The sequence below is a fragment of the Choloepus didactylus genome, chromosome 9 (assembly GCF_015220235.1).
Source record: "Choloepus didactylus isolate mChoDid1 chromosome 9, mChoDid1.pri, whole genome shotgun sequence".
Taxonomy (NCBI): domain Eukaryota; kingdom Metazoa; phylum Chordata; class Mammalia; order Pilosa; family Megalonychidae; genus Choloepus; species Choloepus didactylus.
Window position 1 is genome coordinate 123,751,973 of NC_051315.1, and position 20,361 is coordinate 123,772,333.

At 37.4% G+C, this 20,361-nt stretch overlaps 1 protein-coding gene across 1 annotated transcript in view; it reads left to right on the plus strand.

Annotated features, from left to right (window-relative positions):
* Positions 1-20,361, plus strand: part of CAB39 (calcium binding protein 39) — a 90,121-nt gene that overhangs the window by 26,084 nt on the left and 43,676 nt on the right. Inside the window, exon 2 of the mRNA XM_037848808.1 lies at positions 3,385-3,542. Within this exon, the coding sequence (XP_037704736.1) occupies positions 3,429-3,542 (114 nt within the window). The 5' untranslated portion in view covers positions 3,385-3,428. The remainder of the gene's footprint in view (positions 1-3,384; positions 3,543-20,361) is intronic.

Below are 20,361 nucleotides of genomic sequence, written 5' to 3' on the forward strand. Positions count from 1 at the left end.
TCACTCCAGGCTATATGTTTCTAAGGAAGATATGGTGCACACGAAAGAGTTTTGAGCTGTATTACTGAACACCAGAATCTTGACAATAGTATTGTTTTAAGAGTTGATGAGTCTAAGGACTTATTGAAGGAAATAAAAGGATTTGTTAAGAATTACTGCACTCATACTTTAAAATCTTCAACTATATGCTTAATGATTAAATTTTAACTTTTTAAAATAATAAATCAAAAGAATAGTTTAAATTGTGTATGTGGTCTGTGGTGTGTGTGTGTTTATGAGACAGAGAGAGAAAAAAAAAAAGCCTGTCATGAATAACTTCACCAGTGTGATTGAAGAGGGCTGTGACTGGATCCCGCTCAGGAGTGTCTACTTCTTGCTTCAGGTACTTGTGTATTTCCTCAAAGTCTAATCTTACCGGTTTATGTTTTTGGCATACAAATTAAGAGGAATGATTGTGCCAGGTGTCCCTTTCCCTAACCAAAGCATTCTATGTATGTGTTCTTTTTGGCAGCTGTACTTACACTTCTGCTATGACCAGCATTTGGTGTGTGACAGGACTTTTTAAACTCCCTTTACCCCCAAGAGTCACTTTCACCATTGAGCCAGGCTGAAAATATCTCTGTTGCGTAGCACCTTAATACTTCCTGCAAAATAACATTAAATATTTCCACTCTCTACCTAGTATTGACATGTAACATTACTACTATTATTTGCAAAGCACAAATAGAAAAGGTAGTATTTTCAGAGTACTTACTGTGCCTGTGACCCATTGTGTTTACAGAGAAGCAAACTTTCTCTCCACCCCCTAAAAGGTAATGGAAAAGAATGATCCAAGATTTATATACAGTCTAACCAGATAATGAGAGAGAGAATTTAATAGCCATTTGGTAATAAGTCAGCTGTAGTTGATCCAAACTTCTTGACATAGAGAAGATATTTAGAAGTAAGTTTATGCATCATTGAATTTTGAGAACCTGTGGTTGAGGGCATATATTAGACTGTTTCCCTTTGGTTAATGAAGATGTGGTTTTGATTTGCTCAAAGTAGGATTTACAAGCGGTTAGAAGGTGAGATAGGTAAGTAGTATTTGGGAATAGAGATTGGTCAGAACCTATCACAGCAAAAGATGTTGAGAAATAACATATCTGTTTCTAATCCAATTGCATTCTTAACATTGGCCTTCATTTGTATGCTCTCTCCCCCCTAAACAGATGTTCTTTGTAAACAGATGTCTAGGTCACTGTATTTCATCAAATGAAATCTTAGACAAAGTTCGAAGGAAGTATTATAATCCTGTTCAGTGGTGGTTACATGGTGGCAGAAAACAAAGTAGGGTCGGGGAATATGAAACCACCTATCCCTACTTTTGGTGGGAATCAGTTAACGGTGTTAAACATGGGGAGGTTGGAACTCAGTTTGAAAACCACCAGTCTAACTGATCTGTAGTGTTCCTCTCAGACATATTATCTTTTGATGTCTTCTAATAGGCATGTTTAATGCCTATAAGTATAGCTTCTTTTAGATTACTTAGTGAAAGCAGTTGTTTCCTTAGTAACTTCCAACATGTTCCCAAGTCACTTCCATTGTTTGTCTTAACTTTTTTTTTTCCTGGCTGCTTCTTGGAATAGTTGTGTGTCCCCCTTTTGGATGATGTAATATGGTAGGTTATGTAGTGAAAAATGTTGTTTTCTGCTACCCACAAAAAATTAAGACCTTCTAGGAGGTCTTCATTCCCAGGGTTTTTATCCGGCGAGTTCTTTCATAGGAGATGGTTACATTCAGGCAGAAAGAGTACATGTTGGAACTGTCATGTAAGAGATTTGGGGGTTTCCTGGAATTTGAAGGAAGACTTAAGGGTCCATCCAAGGTTGTCTCCAGCTTGGAGGCCCTGTGACTGACCAGACCAGGAGGATGGGTGCACCTAGGAAGTATGGGTGGTATTTGGTGCAGACCTCCCTGCTTAACAGAGCAGCATTGCCCTCTGGAAAGGGGGCATCTGGAGAGACACAGATGAGAGGCCTGTTGCTGGTGCTGCTGGCTAAGTTCCTTACCTTTTAACTCAGTTTTCTCAACTGTAAAATAGAAATACCTAGTAATTGAGGTATAATGTGATGATGAAGGACACTTTGGATAAAGACAGTCCTGAATTTGTTTTACCATTTAGTACCTTGAGCCAGTTCCTTAACCTCTCTAAACTTCACCTGTAAATGGGAGCAGTTCTGTCCCTCAGGGAATTGTGTGAAAAGATTCCATGAGATGAATTAAAGTGCTTACCATTGAGCCTGGCAGTAGTCCTTGTATTGTATGTAAGTGGTAACTGCTGCTGCCTTCAGCATTAGCATCTTCCCCTTCCTTATCTCACCTGGGTGTTTGGAGGGCAGATGAAAAAGAGTGTTTCGAAAAGTACAAAGTGTTTTATAATTCTGAGATATGTCTGTATGATTATTTTCCACATATACTGATCAATTTCCCGGTTCCTGCTGATTTTTTTTAACATTCTTTTTTTTAATAATTCAATTTTATTGAGATATATTCACATACCATGCAGTTATACAAAACGTACAGTCAGTTGTTCACAGTACCATTATATAGTTGTGCATTCATCACCAAAATTAATTTTTGAACGTTTTCGTTACCAAACACACAAAAGTAATAAGAATAAAAATTAAAGTGAAAAAGAAGAATTAAAGTAAAAAAGAACACTGGGTGCTTTTTTTTTTTTTGCACCCCCCCCACCCCCGATTTTTCTACTCATCCATCCATACACTGGACAAAGGGGAGTGTGATCTGCATGGCTTTCCCAATCACATTGTCACCCCTCATGAGCTACATTGTTATACAATTGGCTTCAAGGTTCAAGGGTTCTGGGTTGTAATTTGATAGTTTCAGGTATTTACTGCCAGCTGTTCCAAGTCGTTAGAACCTAAAAAGGGTTATCTATGTTGTGCATAAGACTGCCCACCAGAGTGATCTATCGGCTCCTTTTGGAATCTCTCAGATACTGAAACTTACTTCATTTCATTTCACATCCCCCTTTTGGTCAAGAAGATGTTCTCCATCCCACAATGCCAGGTCTAGATTCCTCCCCGGGAGTCATATTCCACTTTGCCAGGGGGATTTACACCCCTGGATGTCAGATCCCATGTAGGGGGGAAGGCAGTGATTTCACCTGCCAAGTTGGCTTAGCTAGAAAGAGAGGGCCACATCTGATCCTGCTGATTTTGAAAGTCATGTAAAATGACTTTCTCAAACACCAGTTTTCCACTTAGATTAGGATTTAGGAAGTCGGTCTTCTGTTGACGCCCACCCCACCCTCGCTTTTTTTTTTTTTTTTTTTTTTCTTTTTTCTTTTTTCTCACACGAGCCCTTGTGCTGCATTCCCAGGTGAAGCAGGCAGAGCGCAGCAGAGGCCTTTGTTGCTCGCCGTCATGCCGTTCCCGTTTGGAAAGTCTCACAAATCTCCAGCAGATATTGTGAAGAACCTGAAGGAGAGCATGGCCGTTCTGGAAAAGCAAGACATTTCTGACAAAAAAGCAGAAAAGGTATGTTGTAGGCCTTGTTTTATATATTAAATCATTAGGAGCAAATGTAAGACAAATTATGAGGTAATTGTTTGGGGTTTTTTAAATATAATCCAAAGGCAGTAGGTGCTACTGATGACACACCACAAGTTTTCTCCAGTACTATCATCTAATAAACATATTTCTAACTCTTTTCTTACGTTTTTCAATTCAGGTTTTCAAGTTTATTTAAATTTTGTTTTTTTGTTCTTGAAGTGGCTTACATGGCTTCTTGAAATCAGTGCTTCTAGTGACAGTCTTCTCAGGAGGAGACCTCCCCTGGTTTTCTTCTGGTGTTCCCTATGTCCTTGACTATTACCTCCAGCTACCCCATTCACCACAGTCCAAAACCTGACCTTTATTCCAGTCTTGTCTCACCCCCTCTTCTCAAACATCATCATTCACTTTTTTTACTTTTTCATAAAAAAGCAATTCATTCAGCTCGTAGTTCAGTCATACGAGTGCTTTTCTTTAAGACAACCATCACACTTCTGTAAGAATACTTTATGCCTACTTCCTATTGGTCACACAAATGTTAAAAAGATGTGTGTGTACTCAAAGTTAAAGACTTAATAAAATTAATACTTTTTACCTCTTCTTCATGGACATTCTTAAGTAAAATTGGCTTAAAAAAATTTTTTTAACTGAGTGCAATGCATGATGATAAAGAATACAGTGGCTGCTAGTACAGTTTGGTGTCACTGCCTTGATTCATGCTAAGGTGCCAGCACCATCAAATGTCTTAATATTAATATGAAAGTGTTTTTGACCTTATGGACCCGTCAAAAGGATCTTAAGGACTCCAAGGGGACCCACTTTGAAATTTACTGTGATTTTATATGTGTGCACGTGAGTGGGTGTCGAGGGATAGAATCCATATCATCTATTTGACTTTAAAATCAGTGGTGATTTAAACCAGGAGTGAATTTGCCCTCCAGAGGGTCATTTGGCAGTGCCTGGAGACATTTTTGGTTGTCACACTGTGGGAAGGACTGTTATTAGCATCTAGTGGGTAGAGGCCAGGGATCCTGCTGAACATAGTATGTTGCATAGGATGCCCATCCGCAGCACAGAACTGTCTGGCCCAAAATGGCAGTGATGCTGAGGTTGAGAACTCCCGCTCTAAACCAACAGTAAACAAGAATAGACCTCCTTCTGTAAGGATAAGTAAAGCAAAGAATAATAGTTGAATTTTTGTTAAAAACAAATTTCAGTTCAAAGGAAAGGGACAACTCTGAAGAGCAATCATCTAAGTTATTCTGAAATAAATTAAGAATAAGGGGAAAACTGAAATTTCTGATTCACAGTCTTACCAAAATTTAAAAGAAAGTAGCAGGTATGCAACAAATACAAATGGTGAAGAAGAGGGAACTGGGACCTTGAAAACAATGGAAAGATGAAAAAATCTAGTCACTGAATTAAAAACCATCAGAAATATCTTTGACTGAAAAACTAAAGATAGTTGCAATAAGCTGGGGTGCTTGCTATGACCTGTTATTTAGCATTGTTCTGGAAATTTTGCCAATAGAGAAAGGGTTCAGAAATAAAAAATACAACTTTTGCAAATAAAGAGGGAAAAATACAGTGTTCTGATATTCATATATGTTATAAAACCCAAGAGAATTGATTAGAAAACAAGAATTTATTAGGGTGGCTAGATGAATAGAAAATTCATAGCATCCCTAAATGTCAACTAGCTAGAAAATGTCATTAAAAAATTTGGTTGCAATAGCAACCAAAAAATTACAAAATATCAGGGAATAGTGTCATCAAGAACTATGCAGAACCTATCTGAAGAACAGTATAAAACTTTCTTCAGAGGCACAAATGAAGAAAGTCTTGGCCTGTATTATCAAATGATGTCATGCTTCTTTCTTCCTCCTTATACTTGACTCACATGCCTGCCTTTAGGCCTTTGCACTGGCTGTTCCCTTTGCCTAGAACGTTCTTCCCCCAGCTCTTTGCTTGGCTTACTCCCTTGTTTCCTGTCTTTGCTCTTGTGCCACCTTTTCATCCAACCCACCCTATTTAAAATTGCAGCTGTGCCCACTGACGTTCTTGTAGTCCTTTATCTTACTTTATTTTCCTCTGTAGCACCTGTTTTTACTTAACATACTTAATGATATTTGTTTACTACTTCTTTCCCCTGTAAGAATATAAACCATCCAAAAGGAGAGCTCAATAAATATTTCTATATATGGAAAATGTAATGCAAAGCAGAGTTAACATGAAACACTGTCACCTTGTTCTCTCACAATCTAATTTCTACTGAATTAGGTAAAATAGTGTGCCAGTTTGAAATTGTTATGGACCCCAGAAAAGCCATGATCTTTTTTTTTATTTTTTAAATTCAGTTTTATTGAAATATATTCATGTAACATACACGCATCCACAGTGTACAATCAGCTGTTCACAGTACCATCATATAGTTGTGCATCATCACCACAATCAATTTTTAATATAATTTTATTGAATATGTTCACATATCGTACAGTCATCCAAAGTGTACAACAGTTCACAGCTTCATCATATAGTTGTGCATTAAACTCCCCAGTCAATTTTTGAACATTTTCATTACTCTACCACTTCCTTCTTAACTCCATGGTTTCTGCTGAGAAATCTGTACATAGTCTTATCAAGCTTCCTTTGTATGTGATGGATTGCTTTTCTCTTGCTGCTTTCAGGATTTTCTCTTTATCTTTGACATTTGATAATCTGATTATTAAGTGTCTTGGCGTAGGTCTATTCACTTCTATTCTGTTTGGGGAATGCTGCGCTTTTTGTACCTGTAATTTTATGTCTTTCATAAGAGACGGGAATTTTCATTGACTGTTTCCTCTGTTATTGCTTCTGCCCCTTTTCCTGTCTCTTCTTCTGGGACACCCATGACACGTACATTTATGCACTTCATGTTGTCGTTCAATTCCTGGAGATGTTGCTTATATTTTTCATTCTTTCCATATCCGTTCTTTTGTGTGCAGGATTTCAGATGTCTTCTTCTCCAGTTCCTCATTGTTTTCTTCTACCTCTTGAGATCTGCTGTTGTATGTATCCATTGTGGTTTTCACCTCTTGTGGTGTGCCTTTCATTTCCCTAGATTCCGCCAGTTGTTTTTTCAAACGTTCAATTCTACGTTATGTTCACCAGTGTTTTCTTTCTAGCCTTCATGTCTTTTGCCATATCTTCCCTGAACTTGTTGATTTGGTTTTTGATTTGATTTAGCATATTTCTTTGAAAATCTTTAATTGTTTCATTAAAGTGAAACAGTTTCTCAGCTCTTAATTGATGTGTAATTTTGTTCCTTTGACTGGGACATATCTTCATTTTTCCTAGCATAGTCTGTAGTTTTCTATTGTCTACGTATCTGGTTTCCTTGGTTACCCCAATTAGATTTTCCCAGACCAGAACGGGTTCAGATATCAGAATGGGGTTATATTCAGTGTCAGGTTTCCCTGAGGGTGTGTCTTAGAAGATTGACAGACTTTCCTGTGAGATCTCCAGTTGCTGTGCTTTTCCTAACCTGACCAGCAGGTGGCGCCTGTCAGCCTGTCACTGCCAGCTGGTGTAAAGAGGTGTGGCCCCTTTAGTTTCTGTTTTGGCTGTTTTCCCCGGGGCCCTGGGGTCTGAGTTCTGAAGGGAGGGCTGGCACTATAGCTGGGCCCACCTCCTTCCTCTTAGGAAAGATACTTCCCGTCCTCAGGGGGTTATCTTCTGCATTTGAATAGCTCCTTTGTTTTCTGTGACCCTGTTAAGAGTCCACCCCTGTCTGGGTCAGAGTACATGCAAACTGAAAATGGCTGAGGCTCTCTCCACTGAGCAACTCAGGTTGAGAGAGAGAAAAAGGGAAAGAAAGGCCCCCTTTCAGAGCCAGTCCATGGCCCACCCCAGTTTTGTCTGTCGACTAGAGCTAGCACCTGATCTTCTGGGCTCCCTTTCCTGGGACACAGGAGTTTTCTGGCTGTTTAAGGTCCGTCATCACTTAAAGCCTCTGTCTGGTTGTTAGGGCTTTGTCTGTGTTTGTAGCTTGTATTCAGCAGTCCACATTTGTTAGTTAAAACCCCAGTTGGAGCTGGACTGAACTATATTTGCTTGCCCCAGGACTGCTGATTTCTCCCACAGCAAGGTTTTGCAGCTCAGCTTGCTGTGGGGGGAAGTGACTCAGCACAGTTCCGCAGTTTTTACTTACAGATTTTATGCTGTGGTCTCAGCCATTCCACCCAGTCCAGACTGGTGTACGATGTGGAAACATTCACAGTTGTCCCCCAACAGTTATTCCAGATTATTTACTAGTTGTTCCTGGTTGTTTATTAGTTGCTCCAGGGGGCTAACTAAATTCCTCTCCTTTCTATGCTGCCATCTTGCCCCTCCTCCGAGCCATGATCTTTTAATCCAGTCTTGTTGGGTGGAACCTTTTGATTGAATGTTTCCATGGAGATGTGACCCTCCCCATTCTGGGTGGGTCTTAATTAGTTCACTGTAGTACTTAAGAGAGTTCAAGAGCTGACACAGATGATGACACTTGGAGATGCTTGGAGATGCAGACAGAAGGATGTTTGGTGATGCTAAACTGAGAGATGAAGGCCAGAGTTTGCTTAAAGAGAACAGCCCTGGGAGAAAGAAGCAAGGGCACACAGGAGCTGAGAGAGAGGAGCATACACAAAAGCCCAGAGACATTTTGGAGAAAGCCATTTTGAAACACAACCCAGAAGCAAAGGACCAGCAGACGCCAGTCACATGCCTTCCCAGCTGGCAGAGGTGTTCCGGAAGCCATCAGCCATTCTTCAGTGAAGGTATCCTCTTGTTGATGCCTTAGGCTGGACACTTTTATGGCCTTAGAACTGTAAATTTGTAACCTAATAAATCCCCTTTATAAAAGCCAATCCATTTCTGATATTTTGCATAATGGCAGCTCTAGAAAACTGGAACAAACTGAAATTGGTAAAAGTGTTGTTAAGAATTGTATGTTGAGTTAGTGACTAAGGAGAGAGTACCACAGCCACGTATCTTCCCTGGATTAAGTGATGGTGGCTGTTTTAGTTTCCTACATTTCCCAGAGCAAATATCATGAAGTTAAACAATGGGAATTTATTTGCTCATGGTTTTGAAGCTGGGATTATGTTCAAATCAAGGCACCATCAAGGTGATGCTTTCTCCCCGAGGTTTCTGGTGTTCTGGGCTGATTGCTGGTGATCCTTGGTTCCTCTGCTACGTGGCAAGGCACATGGCAGCATCTCCTGGTGTCTTCTGGGTTCCATTTCAGCTTCTTGCTTCCTTTGGCTTTCTTTCTCTCTGTCTAAATTTCATTGTCTTTTGAAGGGCTCCAGTAATAGGATTAGACCCATCCTTAAGTTACCCTCATCAAAAGGTTCTACTTAAAATGGGTTATACATCCACAGAAAGGGATTAAATTTAAGAATATGTTTTTTTCCGAGTTGCATACAGTCTCAGTGGGCAAGCCTCATACTCCCTTTTAGTGCCACCTCCCACAGAAGTAGTAGGATGAAGGATACATCTCAAGAGCTCTGTCCTGGTCCTGATATCTTCCATATATTTTTGTGTTCATTAATTCTCTTCCCCTGCAGTTCAAGATACTAGAGAACGTTTTTCATAATTGAATGAATAATTATAATCAATAGATCAGATGAGTTCATCACTCTAAGCTTGTAAGGAAGAGTCTAGTGATCTGCCACAGATCAGTCCTCAAGTCTAAAGTATTTGACCTTTCTAGTTATTGACTTATATGAGGAGAATTAAAGGGCTTAGTAAATACAGTTTGTGTCTGTGCTATTTATTTTCTATTTGTCTCATCTATTCTTTAATCTCCATTTCTTCTTTCTATGTCTTTTTTTGTGAATGACAAACATTAAAGAAGGATGGGAAATTCTGTGGATGACTGAATCAGACAACAAAGAAGAATCAGTTAGCTAGGGTTGGTAGCAAAGGAAGGGCATAATGTTACCTAATAAAACTTTTTCGGGATAAGTGTATGACTCGGTACTCAGGTCTAAAAACAGACTATATGTCAACAAAAAGATAAAATAGGATCATGAAAAATATTTGACTAAGCCAAAGAAAAGACAGAGAAAGAAGAAATGGAGATTAAAGAATAGATGGGACAAATAGAAAATAAATAGCAAGATGATTGATTCAATTCACCCTATCAATAATTACATTAAATATAAGTTGTCTGAATGCCCCAGTTAAAAAGCAGAGACAATCACTGTGGATGAAAAAAGATACAACTGTACATGGGCCCTCAAGAAATGCACTTTAAATGACACAAATAGATTAAAGTAGAAGGATACAACAAAATATACCATGCTAACACTCATCAAAAGAAAGCTGGAGTGGTTCTGTTATTGTCAGGCAGAGTCGATTTCAAAGCAACAAATATTACCAGGGATAAAGAAAGCCATTTTAGATAATATAGGGGTCGATTAATGCAAAGGACCTAACAGTCCTAAATGTTTATGCTTCAAAATACCTAAAGTAAAAACCAATAGAACTACAAGGAGAAATAGTCAAATCCACAATTATAGTTGGAGATTTCAATACCCTACTCTTAATAATTGATAGAATAAGTAGGCAGGAAGTCCACAAAGATTTTCTAGTAGATCAGAATGACACTGTTAATCACCTTGCCCTGATTTGACATTTATAGAATTATTTCATCCAACAACAGCAGAATACACATACAAATTCTTTTGAAGTGTACATGGAACATTTACCAAAATAGACCATATTCTGGGCCATAAAATAAGTTTCAGTAAATCCAAAAGGATAAAATAATACAAACTGTTTCATAACTGCAATGGAATTAAATTAGAAATCAGTAACAGAAAGATACTTTGAAAATCCTGAGATATTTGGAAACTAAATACCATAAGTCTAAACATCCCATGGATCAAAGAAATTGTAAAATAGTTTGGAATGAAAATGAGAACACAACATGTCAAAATCAGTGGAATACTAGTAAAACATTATTTGGGGGGGTGGGAGGGTTGGGGGGGAATCTAAAGTACTAAATACCTGTATTAGAAAAGAAGAAAGTTCCCAAATCAGTGAGAAGCTTCCAACCTAAATTAGAAAAAGAAGAACAAATTAAACATAAAATAAGCAGAAAAAAAAGGAAATAAAAATAAAAGCAGAAATCAATGAAATAGAAAACAGAAAAAGATAGAGAAAACTAGTGAAACAAAATACTGACTCTTTGAGAAGATCAGTAAAATCAATAAACACTTAAGACTGATCAGGAAAAAAAAGACACAAATTGCCACTATCTGGAATGAGAAAGGTAACTTCACTACAAATTCTGCAGATATTAAAAGGTTAATGAGAGACTATCGTGACCAACTTTATGTCAATAAATTTCACAACTTTGAAGACATAGACAAATCCCTTGAAAGATACATATCACTCAGTCTTACTCAAGAAAGGATAACCTAAGTAACACTAAATCTATTAAAGAAATCGAAAGGTTAGTTAATATAGCCTTCCCACAAAGAAAAGTCTAGGCTGAGCTGGTTTCACTAGAGATTTCTACCAAACATTTAAGAAAGAAATATTACAATTTTACGAACTTTTCCAGAAGATTTAAGAGGGAATGATTTTCAGCTCATTCTTTAAGGCTGGCATTACTCTGCTATTACAAAACAAAACCAAATTATAAGAAAAGAAAATTGCAGGCTAATATCCCTCGTGAACATATGTACGTATGTATGCATGTATTTACGTACATATGTGTGTATATAGACTCAAAGAATAATACATTTTGATCAAGTGGGATTTATTCCTTTTAATAAAGTACATCTATGAAAATCTCCTACAGCTAACATTATACATGTTGCAAAATTGAATCATTTACCCTAAGATTAAGAATAAGACAGGGATTTCTGCTTTCACAGCACTTCTGTTCAACTTTTGTACCAGAGGTTCTAGCTGGTACAGTCAGGTAAGAAAAATAAAAGGCACCGAGATTAGAAAGGAAGAAGTAAAACTGACTTATTTGTGGATGACATGATGATTTCCATAGAAGAGCTGAAGAGATCTGCAAAAAAAAAGCTAGTAGATAAACAAGGTGGCAGGTTATGAAGTCAATATACAAAAATCCGCAATATTTCTATATAATAGCAATGAAATTAGAAATTGAAGTTTTAGAAGATGCCATTTGTGATAGTATCAAAAAATATGAAATACTTATGGATAAATCTGAAAGAAGAAGTAAAAAACCTGTACACTGAAAACTACAAAATATTGCTAAATGAAATTAAAGAAAACCTAAATAAATGGAAAATATCCTGTGTTCATGGGTTGGAAGACTAAATATTGTTAAAATGTCAATTCTCCCTAAATTTACTGTTACATTCCTAATGTAAATTTACCATTTACAATCCTAATGAAAATCCCAGTGACATTTTTATACAAATTGGCAAGCTGATTCTAAAATTTATATGGAAATACAAAGGACCTAGAATAATCCAAACAACTCGGAACAAGAATGAAGTTGGAGGGCTCACACTATTTAATTTCAGTAATTATTATAAAGCTCCAGTAATCACAATTGTATGGTATTGACATAAATATAAACAAACAGATAATGGAATCAAATAGAGAGTCCAGAAATTAATCTACACTTACGTATATGGAAACCTAATTTTTGACAAAGATCCAAATGGAATTCACAACTTATCAAATTGTGTGTTTAAATAAAGGTAGTTTTTATATGTCAGTTATAGCTCAATAAGGTGATTAAGAAAAAAGACTATCCGTGTACCAACTGGGACACATATGGCTTAGAAAGCACATATGTATACCCTAAGAATAGGTATTGTGATATAAAGCACCCAGAAAAGCTATTGAAAGCCTAGGTTGCAATAATAGAAATATAGTATTTAAATTCAAAGTGATAATCTTCTGGTCTTTGTGGATAAATTAACACATGAAGATGTAGACTAACTGAGTGTGTTGAGAAGGGAGTGATCAGGCTGTCATGGAAACTCTGACATGAGGAATAGTTAAATGAACTGGAGATATAAGGTTTAGAGAGAAAAAGATTTAAGCAGAGTAATATCAGAGGAGGGAGGGAAGCACTATAACTTAGTAAAATGTTTTCAGGGGACCGTCTAATGTGAAGAAATGGTTAGACTTATTCTGAATGGTGGCAGAGGTTAGAAAGAATTAAGACCTGTGGGTGGAAGTAAAACAGGGAGTCCGGTTTTGCTTTAATATTACAAAAATAATGGGTAGAAGTTGGTGTCCTTGGGAGATAGCAGGTTTCCTAGGTGAACTAGGAAGTGATGTAGGTGACCACTTAGTTAACCGTTTAGAAGGAATTCAAGCTTCTTCCTTACATTGGTAAAATGCCATACTTTGTAAGGTGCCTCCGTAGAAAATAGGTGTTCATCTTTTTTTGAGTTAGGATAGTTTTCTCTTAAGAGTCCCATGATCCAGAAGAGGAAAGCTATGGGTGATTTTTCCCTAAGTAATCTATTTTATTATTGTCAGAGATGGAATTCACACTTAGGTTGCCAAACACTTAGTAAAATTATACCTGTTTCTGTTTCATTCATTATATCCATGGGCATGTTCAGATAAAATTCTTAAATCTTTGTGATCTTTTAGACAAAATTATAAATGCAACATCTGAATGTTTTATTTGTAATGTGTTTATATTTTTACTTGTTATATTTGGCACACAATTGCCATATTAACAATTGTGTATAATACAAATAAATTAATTCCTCAGAAACTATGCCATGGCTTTTTAAAGAATTTGTACAAAACTAATTTCTTTACACCTTAAAAAAATGGTTACTCTTACCATTCTTATTTTTAGGTAAATGGGGGAAAAGAAAAAAGATGTGTTCTTTCATTGCTAACAGCCACACAGATCTGGTGTACATAATGACTGTTTACACACTCTGCCCATTGCCTGCTATAAAAAGGTATGGCTGCCTCACTCAGCTTATACTTGGTTCCCTTCATCTCTGTGAATACATGTGTTCACAGGGTTGAATAACTATATTCACTCATTTCATGAGAGGAGCGAGTTTGCTGGCATATTTAAGGGGGGAGTGTGAGGAGGGAGATGCCTTTTCATAGCATGGCCATTCAGTGGTAACTCGTGGTTACTAAACTTGTTTAGCATAATCTTTGACACCAGAGGATTATTAGCAGACTTTCCATAGTCCATAATTTTTCAGCTTAGAAGATTCAGGTGTTTTCCTTAGTAGAGAAGTAGAGGAGTTTTCTCAAGAACATTTAATACATGAGTTAATGTGATAATAGAATTGTTCTCTTCACCAAATATTTGGCACCACCAGATTTGTCAGTTTACTTTTAGACTCCGTCTCTCATGTTTTTTTCTTCATTTGTTTTGATTTAAGAATTTCCTTTTTAAAATGAGGTCATTCAGTAAATCTTTTTTTGAGAATGAACTGAAATTTTAAATAGAAAATATAAAAGAATACACAGTTAGAGGATTTTTATTTTAAATGATTCTTTATTACTAAAGAATGGTTTTAAAGAAACTTAGAGGGAAAAAGAGACAAAACAATAAATGATTTAACCCACCCACACCCTCAAATAAAAACCTCTGGGTTCTTTGAAGCATTTCTCAATAGTAATGAGAAACTGGTAATATGTAAATTATAATAAATTCAATTATGTAAATTAACTGAACAGGAGCTTGGAAAATTCTACTTAGTAGGTAATTTCAAAATTGTTTCTAAAACAATAGGTGACTATAAATAATGATTCCCATCTGAATTATGTTTTCCTTATGCCAAGCTTCATGTGCACAGTAGTTGGCAGGACAGGGTTGCTGTCATCTACTGTCGTTGCTTCCATTATCATCATTGCAAAAGATTCCTGACTCGATTGAATACACAGTCATTTTATTGTCTCGTATGGACAAAGAGAGACATGGACCAAGTCATCCTTATTCTTAAGGAGCTTATAATCTATTATAATCTTATAATAGATGTGTAAATAATATAATATAGAGATGCTTGGTGGTATGAATGATAATTCTGTGGAAACCAAGAGTATAAAGCAGATATTGCCTGTTAGAGACAGGCACAGAGAAGGTATTAGGTTTGAAGAAGCATTTAAGCTGGTTTTTAAGGTGTTTGGCAGACAAATAGTTTGAGAGAACAGAATGTGAAACAGTCTCAAGTATGGCATGTTCAGAAAATAGTGACAAGTTCAGTGTGACTGCAAAGGGGTGGTGGTAGAGGGGAATGGTGGGAGGGGAGGTTGGGATATAGGTTGTAGGAGATTGCAAATGGCCTTATCTACAACTTAAGAATATACTGAGGGAGCTAAAAAAGTCTTTTGTTGATGGTTTGCTTTGTTTTTTATGTTTATTTTGAAATAATTATTGATTCACAGGAAATAGCAAAAAAGTATACTGGGAAGATCCCATATACTCTTCACCCAGTTTTCCCTAGTGGTTCCATCTCACAGCTACATACAGTATCAAACCAGGAAATTGACATTGGTACAATCCATAGGCTTATTTCAGATTTTACCAGTTTTACATGCAGTCATTTGTGTGTGTGTGTGTGTACGTGTATGTAGCTCTATTCCGTTTTTTCATGTGTAACTTCCTGTAATCACCATCACAATGCCCCATTGAGCTCCCCCTTAATAGCCATACACATCCCCTCTTCCCTATCCCCTTCTCCCCCATTCTTAACTCCTGACAATCTCTAATCTGTTCTCTATCTCTATAATTTTGTTATTTCAAGATGTCACTCAGCATAATTCCCATGAAAGCCATGCAAGTAGTTGTGTGTATCAGTGGTTTGTTCCTTTCTATAGCTAAGTAGCATTCCACAGTATGGATGTACCGCAGCGTGCTTAGCCATTCACCTGCTGATGAACATCTGGGCTGTTTTTAGTTTTTGGCTATTACAAATAAAGCTGCTATGAACATTTTTGTACAGGTCTTTCTGTGAACAAAAGTTTTCATTCCTCTGGGATAAATGCCCAAGAGGACAATTGCTGGATCATGTAGTAAGTGCATGTTTAGTTTTATAAGAAACTGCAGAGTCTTTTCCAGAGTGGCTGTACCATCTTACATTTCCACCAGCAATGTGTCAAAGTCATTTAAGCAGGGTGAAATTGAATGTGTGTTTAGAAAGATAACTGAAGGTAGTGGCAGAATATGAACTTGGTGAGGAAAGATTAGAGGTAAGGAAAAGAAACAAGGCATGAGACTAGATTTCTGAGGGAGAATTGTGAGGATTTAATGATTGTATGCAATTAATTTCAGGTTCACATCTCCTTTTGCCCATTAACTACTCACCAAACATTTTCTGTGTTTAGTGGACTGAATAAGAAAGCAGTAGCCCAGAGCAGAAGTAAGCAAACTGCTACTAGGTCAACCCATTCCATGTCTTTGCAAATGAAGTTTTACTGAAATACTGCCATGCCCTTCATTTACATATGATCTATTACTGCTTTGCCACTAAATGGCTGAGTTGTATAGTTGGAGCAGAGACCATATGACCCTCAAAAAGTTTGCCACCTCCTGGTCTAGAGAAACCTGATAGATACTTCTTATGAGATAGGATATAGCAAGGATTCTTATTTTGGTTAGAAATTGAGGGTGGGGAGGGTGGTTTGTGTTGTGTGTGTTTTTGTTTTTCTTTTAAATTTATGTTCCACATATATGTACAGGATACTCTGGAGAAGCGGGTAGGCCATGGCTTCAGATGCTCTTTCTGCCTTCATCCCCTTTTTTAGTTTTACTTTATCTTGATTTGTAAATTAGGAGTCTACATAAGATTTTTATTTTGAAAAATGATGGGAGGCAGGAGTAAGGGAGTAGGAGATCAGTGGCCTCAAAAAAGTTTGAAAACCACTATTGTCCCTTCCAACAATTGAGACGCCATGATTCCATGCTGTGCCAGCACTTCAAGTTTAACGTGCTCAACTCAGAATTCATTTTTGACTCCCCAAAATTGGTTCTCTATCTTTCTGACTGACTTGTTTTAGAAATACTGCGTTTATAGCACTGGCTCAAAGCCTTAGAGTCATCAGATTCTTTCTCCTTACTTCAACATCTGTTTGCGAAAGTTCTATTCATTTTAACTCATTTGCACATTCTCCTCTTTCTCTTTCCATAAGCCCAGTAGAGATTACATGGAAGTATGTATGTGTGTGCCTGTGTACATATATGTGTGAGCATGTACGTGTGTTTATGAGCGTGTATGTGAGAGAGATCTGTTTTTCCTTCTATAAATCTGGTAGTTTTAACTGACTTCTTTATTTATATCTGTCTATGAAGTAATATGTTCTAGTATATGTTCATTCCAAAAAATTCAGAAAATACAAAAGAGTATAGAGAAAAGCTAAAGCTCATTCTTGATGGCACTGCCACATGAAATGACTAGAGTTAATGTGGTGGTGTCTTTTTATAGATTCCCATTCATATTCTAGCTCTCTCCCCTTCTCTGGAGTAAATAAGTAAATGACTGGTTCATCATGCTGTTCTATAACCTGGCTTGTTTTTTTTTTTTTTAATTTAATGTTAATGTCTTTGCACATCAGTGTAGATCTACTTGATTATTTTTAAAGCTCACCGTGGTTTTTTCATTTTATGGTACATCATGATTTTACCATTTAAGTAGAAGAACTTAAATAATTTATTTCTAATTCTTTGCTATTACAAACAACACTGCTTGTATTTACATCCTGTATACTTGCCTTTTTCCCTAGGGTCAATTCCTAGAAGTAGAATGGATGAGTCAGGAGGCAGTACCTTTGAAGCTTTTTGATATATTGCCAAATTACCCTACAATAAAATTGTGCCAATGTCTGTCATGCTAATTTCTTATTTTCCCACTTCATCTTAATTTTTAATGGAAAAGCAGGCAATGGAAAGTCTTGCAGGCTTATTTCTACTTGGGGAGATTTTTAGCAAATTTACCCTTAAAAATTTGAAGTAAAGTTACTTGCCTCCTCACCCTGAGAGGAGAGAAAGTATAGTTTTTATATGCTACTAGTTAGGTGAGCTTTGGGTGTGGACTTTGGAATATTGATTACTGCTTAAGTTGATCCTGTAACTTAAATATTTTAATTAAAAATATTTTTTAAAAATTGTTATCAAATGACTGTATGTAGGAAAGTCATGCTGGATTAATATGCCTGGCCCCACTGGTAGTTAGGCAGCTGTGCTTCCCAACTTGGAGCTTTGATTCTGAGTTCAGCCAAACCCCAAATTCTTACCTCTGTAACTGCCCTGCTGGGGTGTCTTCAAATTCCTACTTCTTATGGCTGCTTAGAAGAATCACAAAGGGTGAATTAATTTTCAGAAGCCATAAGAAAACAACTATTAAGAACTCAAACAAAATTCTTTACCTTTCACCCAGATGTGTCAATGGCGAGCTAGTCAGTAAGGCATGATCTACATCGTTTTCCAGTCTAGTGAGTGGACTTCTTATGAGAGAGACAATTTTCTCACGTTTCTTTTCATGACCATGTATTATAAAACAGTTGGCTACTGTTAGTAAAGCAGTCTGAGTCCTTGAAACATAATATGAGTTTAGCTGGCCAATACAAGTGTGGCATCTGAGTCTCAGAACACCATGTTCAACTGACAAAACCTTCCTAGACAATTCAGGCTATGAACAAAATAGCGAAGTCATCCCAAGTGTAAATCACCATCTTAGATATTGGAATGGGGTATCATGAAGAAACATGAGGCCCTCCCAAAGCCTTTAAATACATGTTAAGGAGATGAGACTTACATTTAAGAAGTTATAACACTAAAGGCAAGGGCTGATGCAAGGCAACAGCTGGTGTCGGCTTTCAGAGGAAAAGAGAGCCATGGAAGTAAGGGCAGGCTTCATGGACTCAGTAGCTAGCTTGGAGAATGTGGAGGAAGAGTGTGAACATGCAGGCTTTAGGTTAGGTTGAGCAGAGACGAAAATAATGAGAATAGACAGGAGGGCAAAAGACAACTGGAAGATCTTTATTTGGAATTTCAGATCTTAAGAAAAGGAATGGATCTTTGCAGTCATCTGACCCAGCACCCTGAGTTACCAGATGGTCCAATAAGACCCAAGTGGTTTTCATGAGGTCACACAACTAGTAAATTGCCCAGGAGGGACTGGAAGTAAGGCCAGCCTTCTAGCTTAGGGGCCCTTCCCCTGTCACATATAGATAGTGGTGCTAGCCTTGGAACTAAGGAGGAATGCCTATAATCTGCAAAGAGAAGGCAAAATAAGAGGATTGGTGAACTTTTCAGACTTAAAAAGTAGTTGCACCCAGGTTCCCCAAATGTTATATTACATAACCATATGATAGTGATCAAAATCAGGAAAATAACTGATAAAATAATAATCTACAGGCCTCTTCCACATTTTATCAGTTGTCCTGCTAATATCTTTTTTCTGGACCAGGATCCAATTCAGGATCATACATTGCATTTAGTTGTCACGTCTCCTTACTTTCCTTTGACCTGGGACAGTTCTTCAGCCTTCCTTTGACTTTCATAAACTTGGCACTTTTGAAAGGTACTAGTCAGTTATTCTGAAGACTGTCCTTTAATTTGGATTTGGCTGGTGTTTCCTCATGAATCATTTAGGTTATACATTTTTGGCAAGAATACTGCAGAATTGATGTTGTACCTTTTTATTACATCATATCAGTAGACTCATGATGACAATATATAACATTACTGGTGATGTTCATGTTAATCACTTGGTTAAGGTGGTGTTTCCACAGTAAAACTACCATTTTTCCTTCTGTCATTAATAAATATCTTGGAGGAAGTGGACATCTTGTTTTTAAAGCTCCCCAAGTGATTCTAGTATGTCGCCAGGTTTCAGATGGTGAATGGCAGAGATGCATTAAGATGGAGCAAGGAAGTTGAGCATGTTTTAGTTACACGATCTTATCTCAGTATAGAAGGAATGAAGCTAGATGCTCAGATGTGGAATAGAGAAAGAAAGATTATCTTGAGGAAAGTGGAGAGGATTTGAAATATTTGCTGCAAGGAAATCAACCCAATTTGGAGGAATGTTTCTGAGCTGGATTGAAGGCAATCAAGCAGCCTTAATTTATAATGAAAAAAGTGTACACAGGTTCACCCACATTTTCTTCAGTGCTCAGAACCCTAGAGCTGAAATAGAGAAAATTACTTCCAAAGTCGTTTAGGGGAAACTCTGAATGTGCCAGGCTGCTAGGACAGATACCACACACTGATTGGCTTAACAAAAGGAATTTATTGTCTCAGTTTTGGAAGCTAGAAGTCCAAAATCAAGGTGTTGGTAAGAGCATGCTTTCTTCTCAAAGACTAGCATTTTGGTGCTGGCACAATCCTCGGGGTTCCTTGGCTTGCATCTCTGCCTTCCATAACGTGGTGATCTCTCTCTGTGTCTGCTTTTCTGGTTTCTGCTGACTTCCACCTTCTTCCTGTGTGGCCTTCTCAGACTGACTGTGTCCAAATATCTTCTCCTTATAAAGGACTCCAATAATGCGTATTAATGTCTACCCTGATACAGTTGGGCCACATCTGAACTAAAAATAACATTTTCAAAAGGTTCACACCCCCCAGAATGTGGATTAAGATTAAGAATATGTCTTTGTTGGGGTGTGTAATTCAGTCTACCACAGGGAGCAAGAAGACTTTCAGCTATGACATGGGTGGCACTGAAACATGCTGACTAAATGGAACAGGTAACAGTCATTTAGAAGTCAGTGGATTAGGTGAAATGTGATGATTTCAGCAGGTGTGAGGGGATGGAGTGGCAGCAGATGAGGAAGATATGAACAGAGACAGAGAACACTG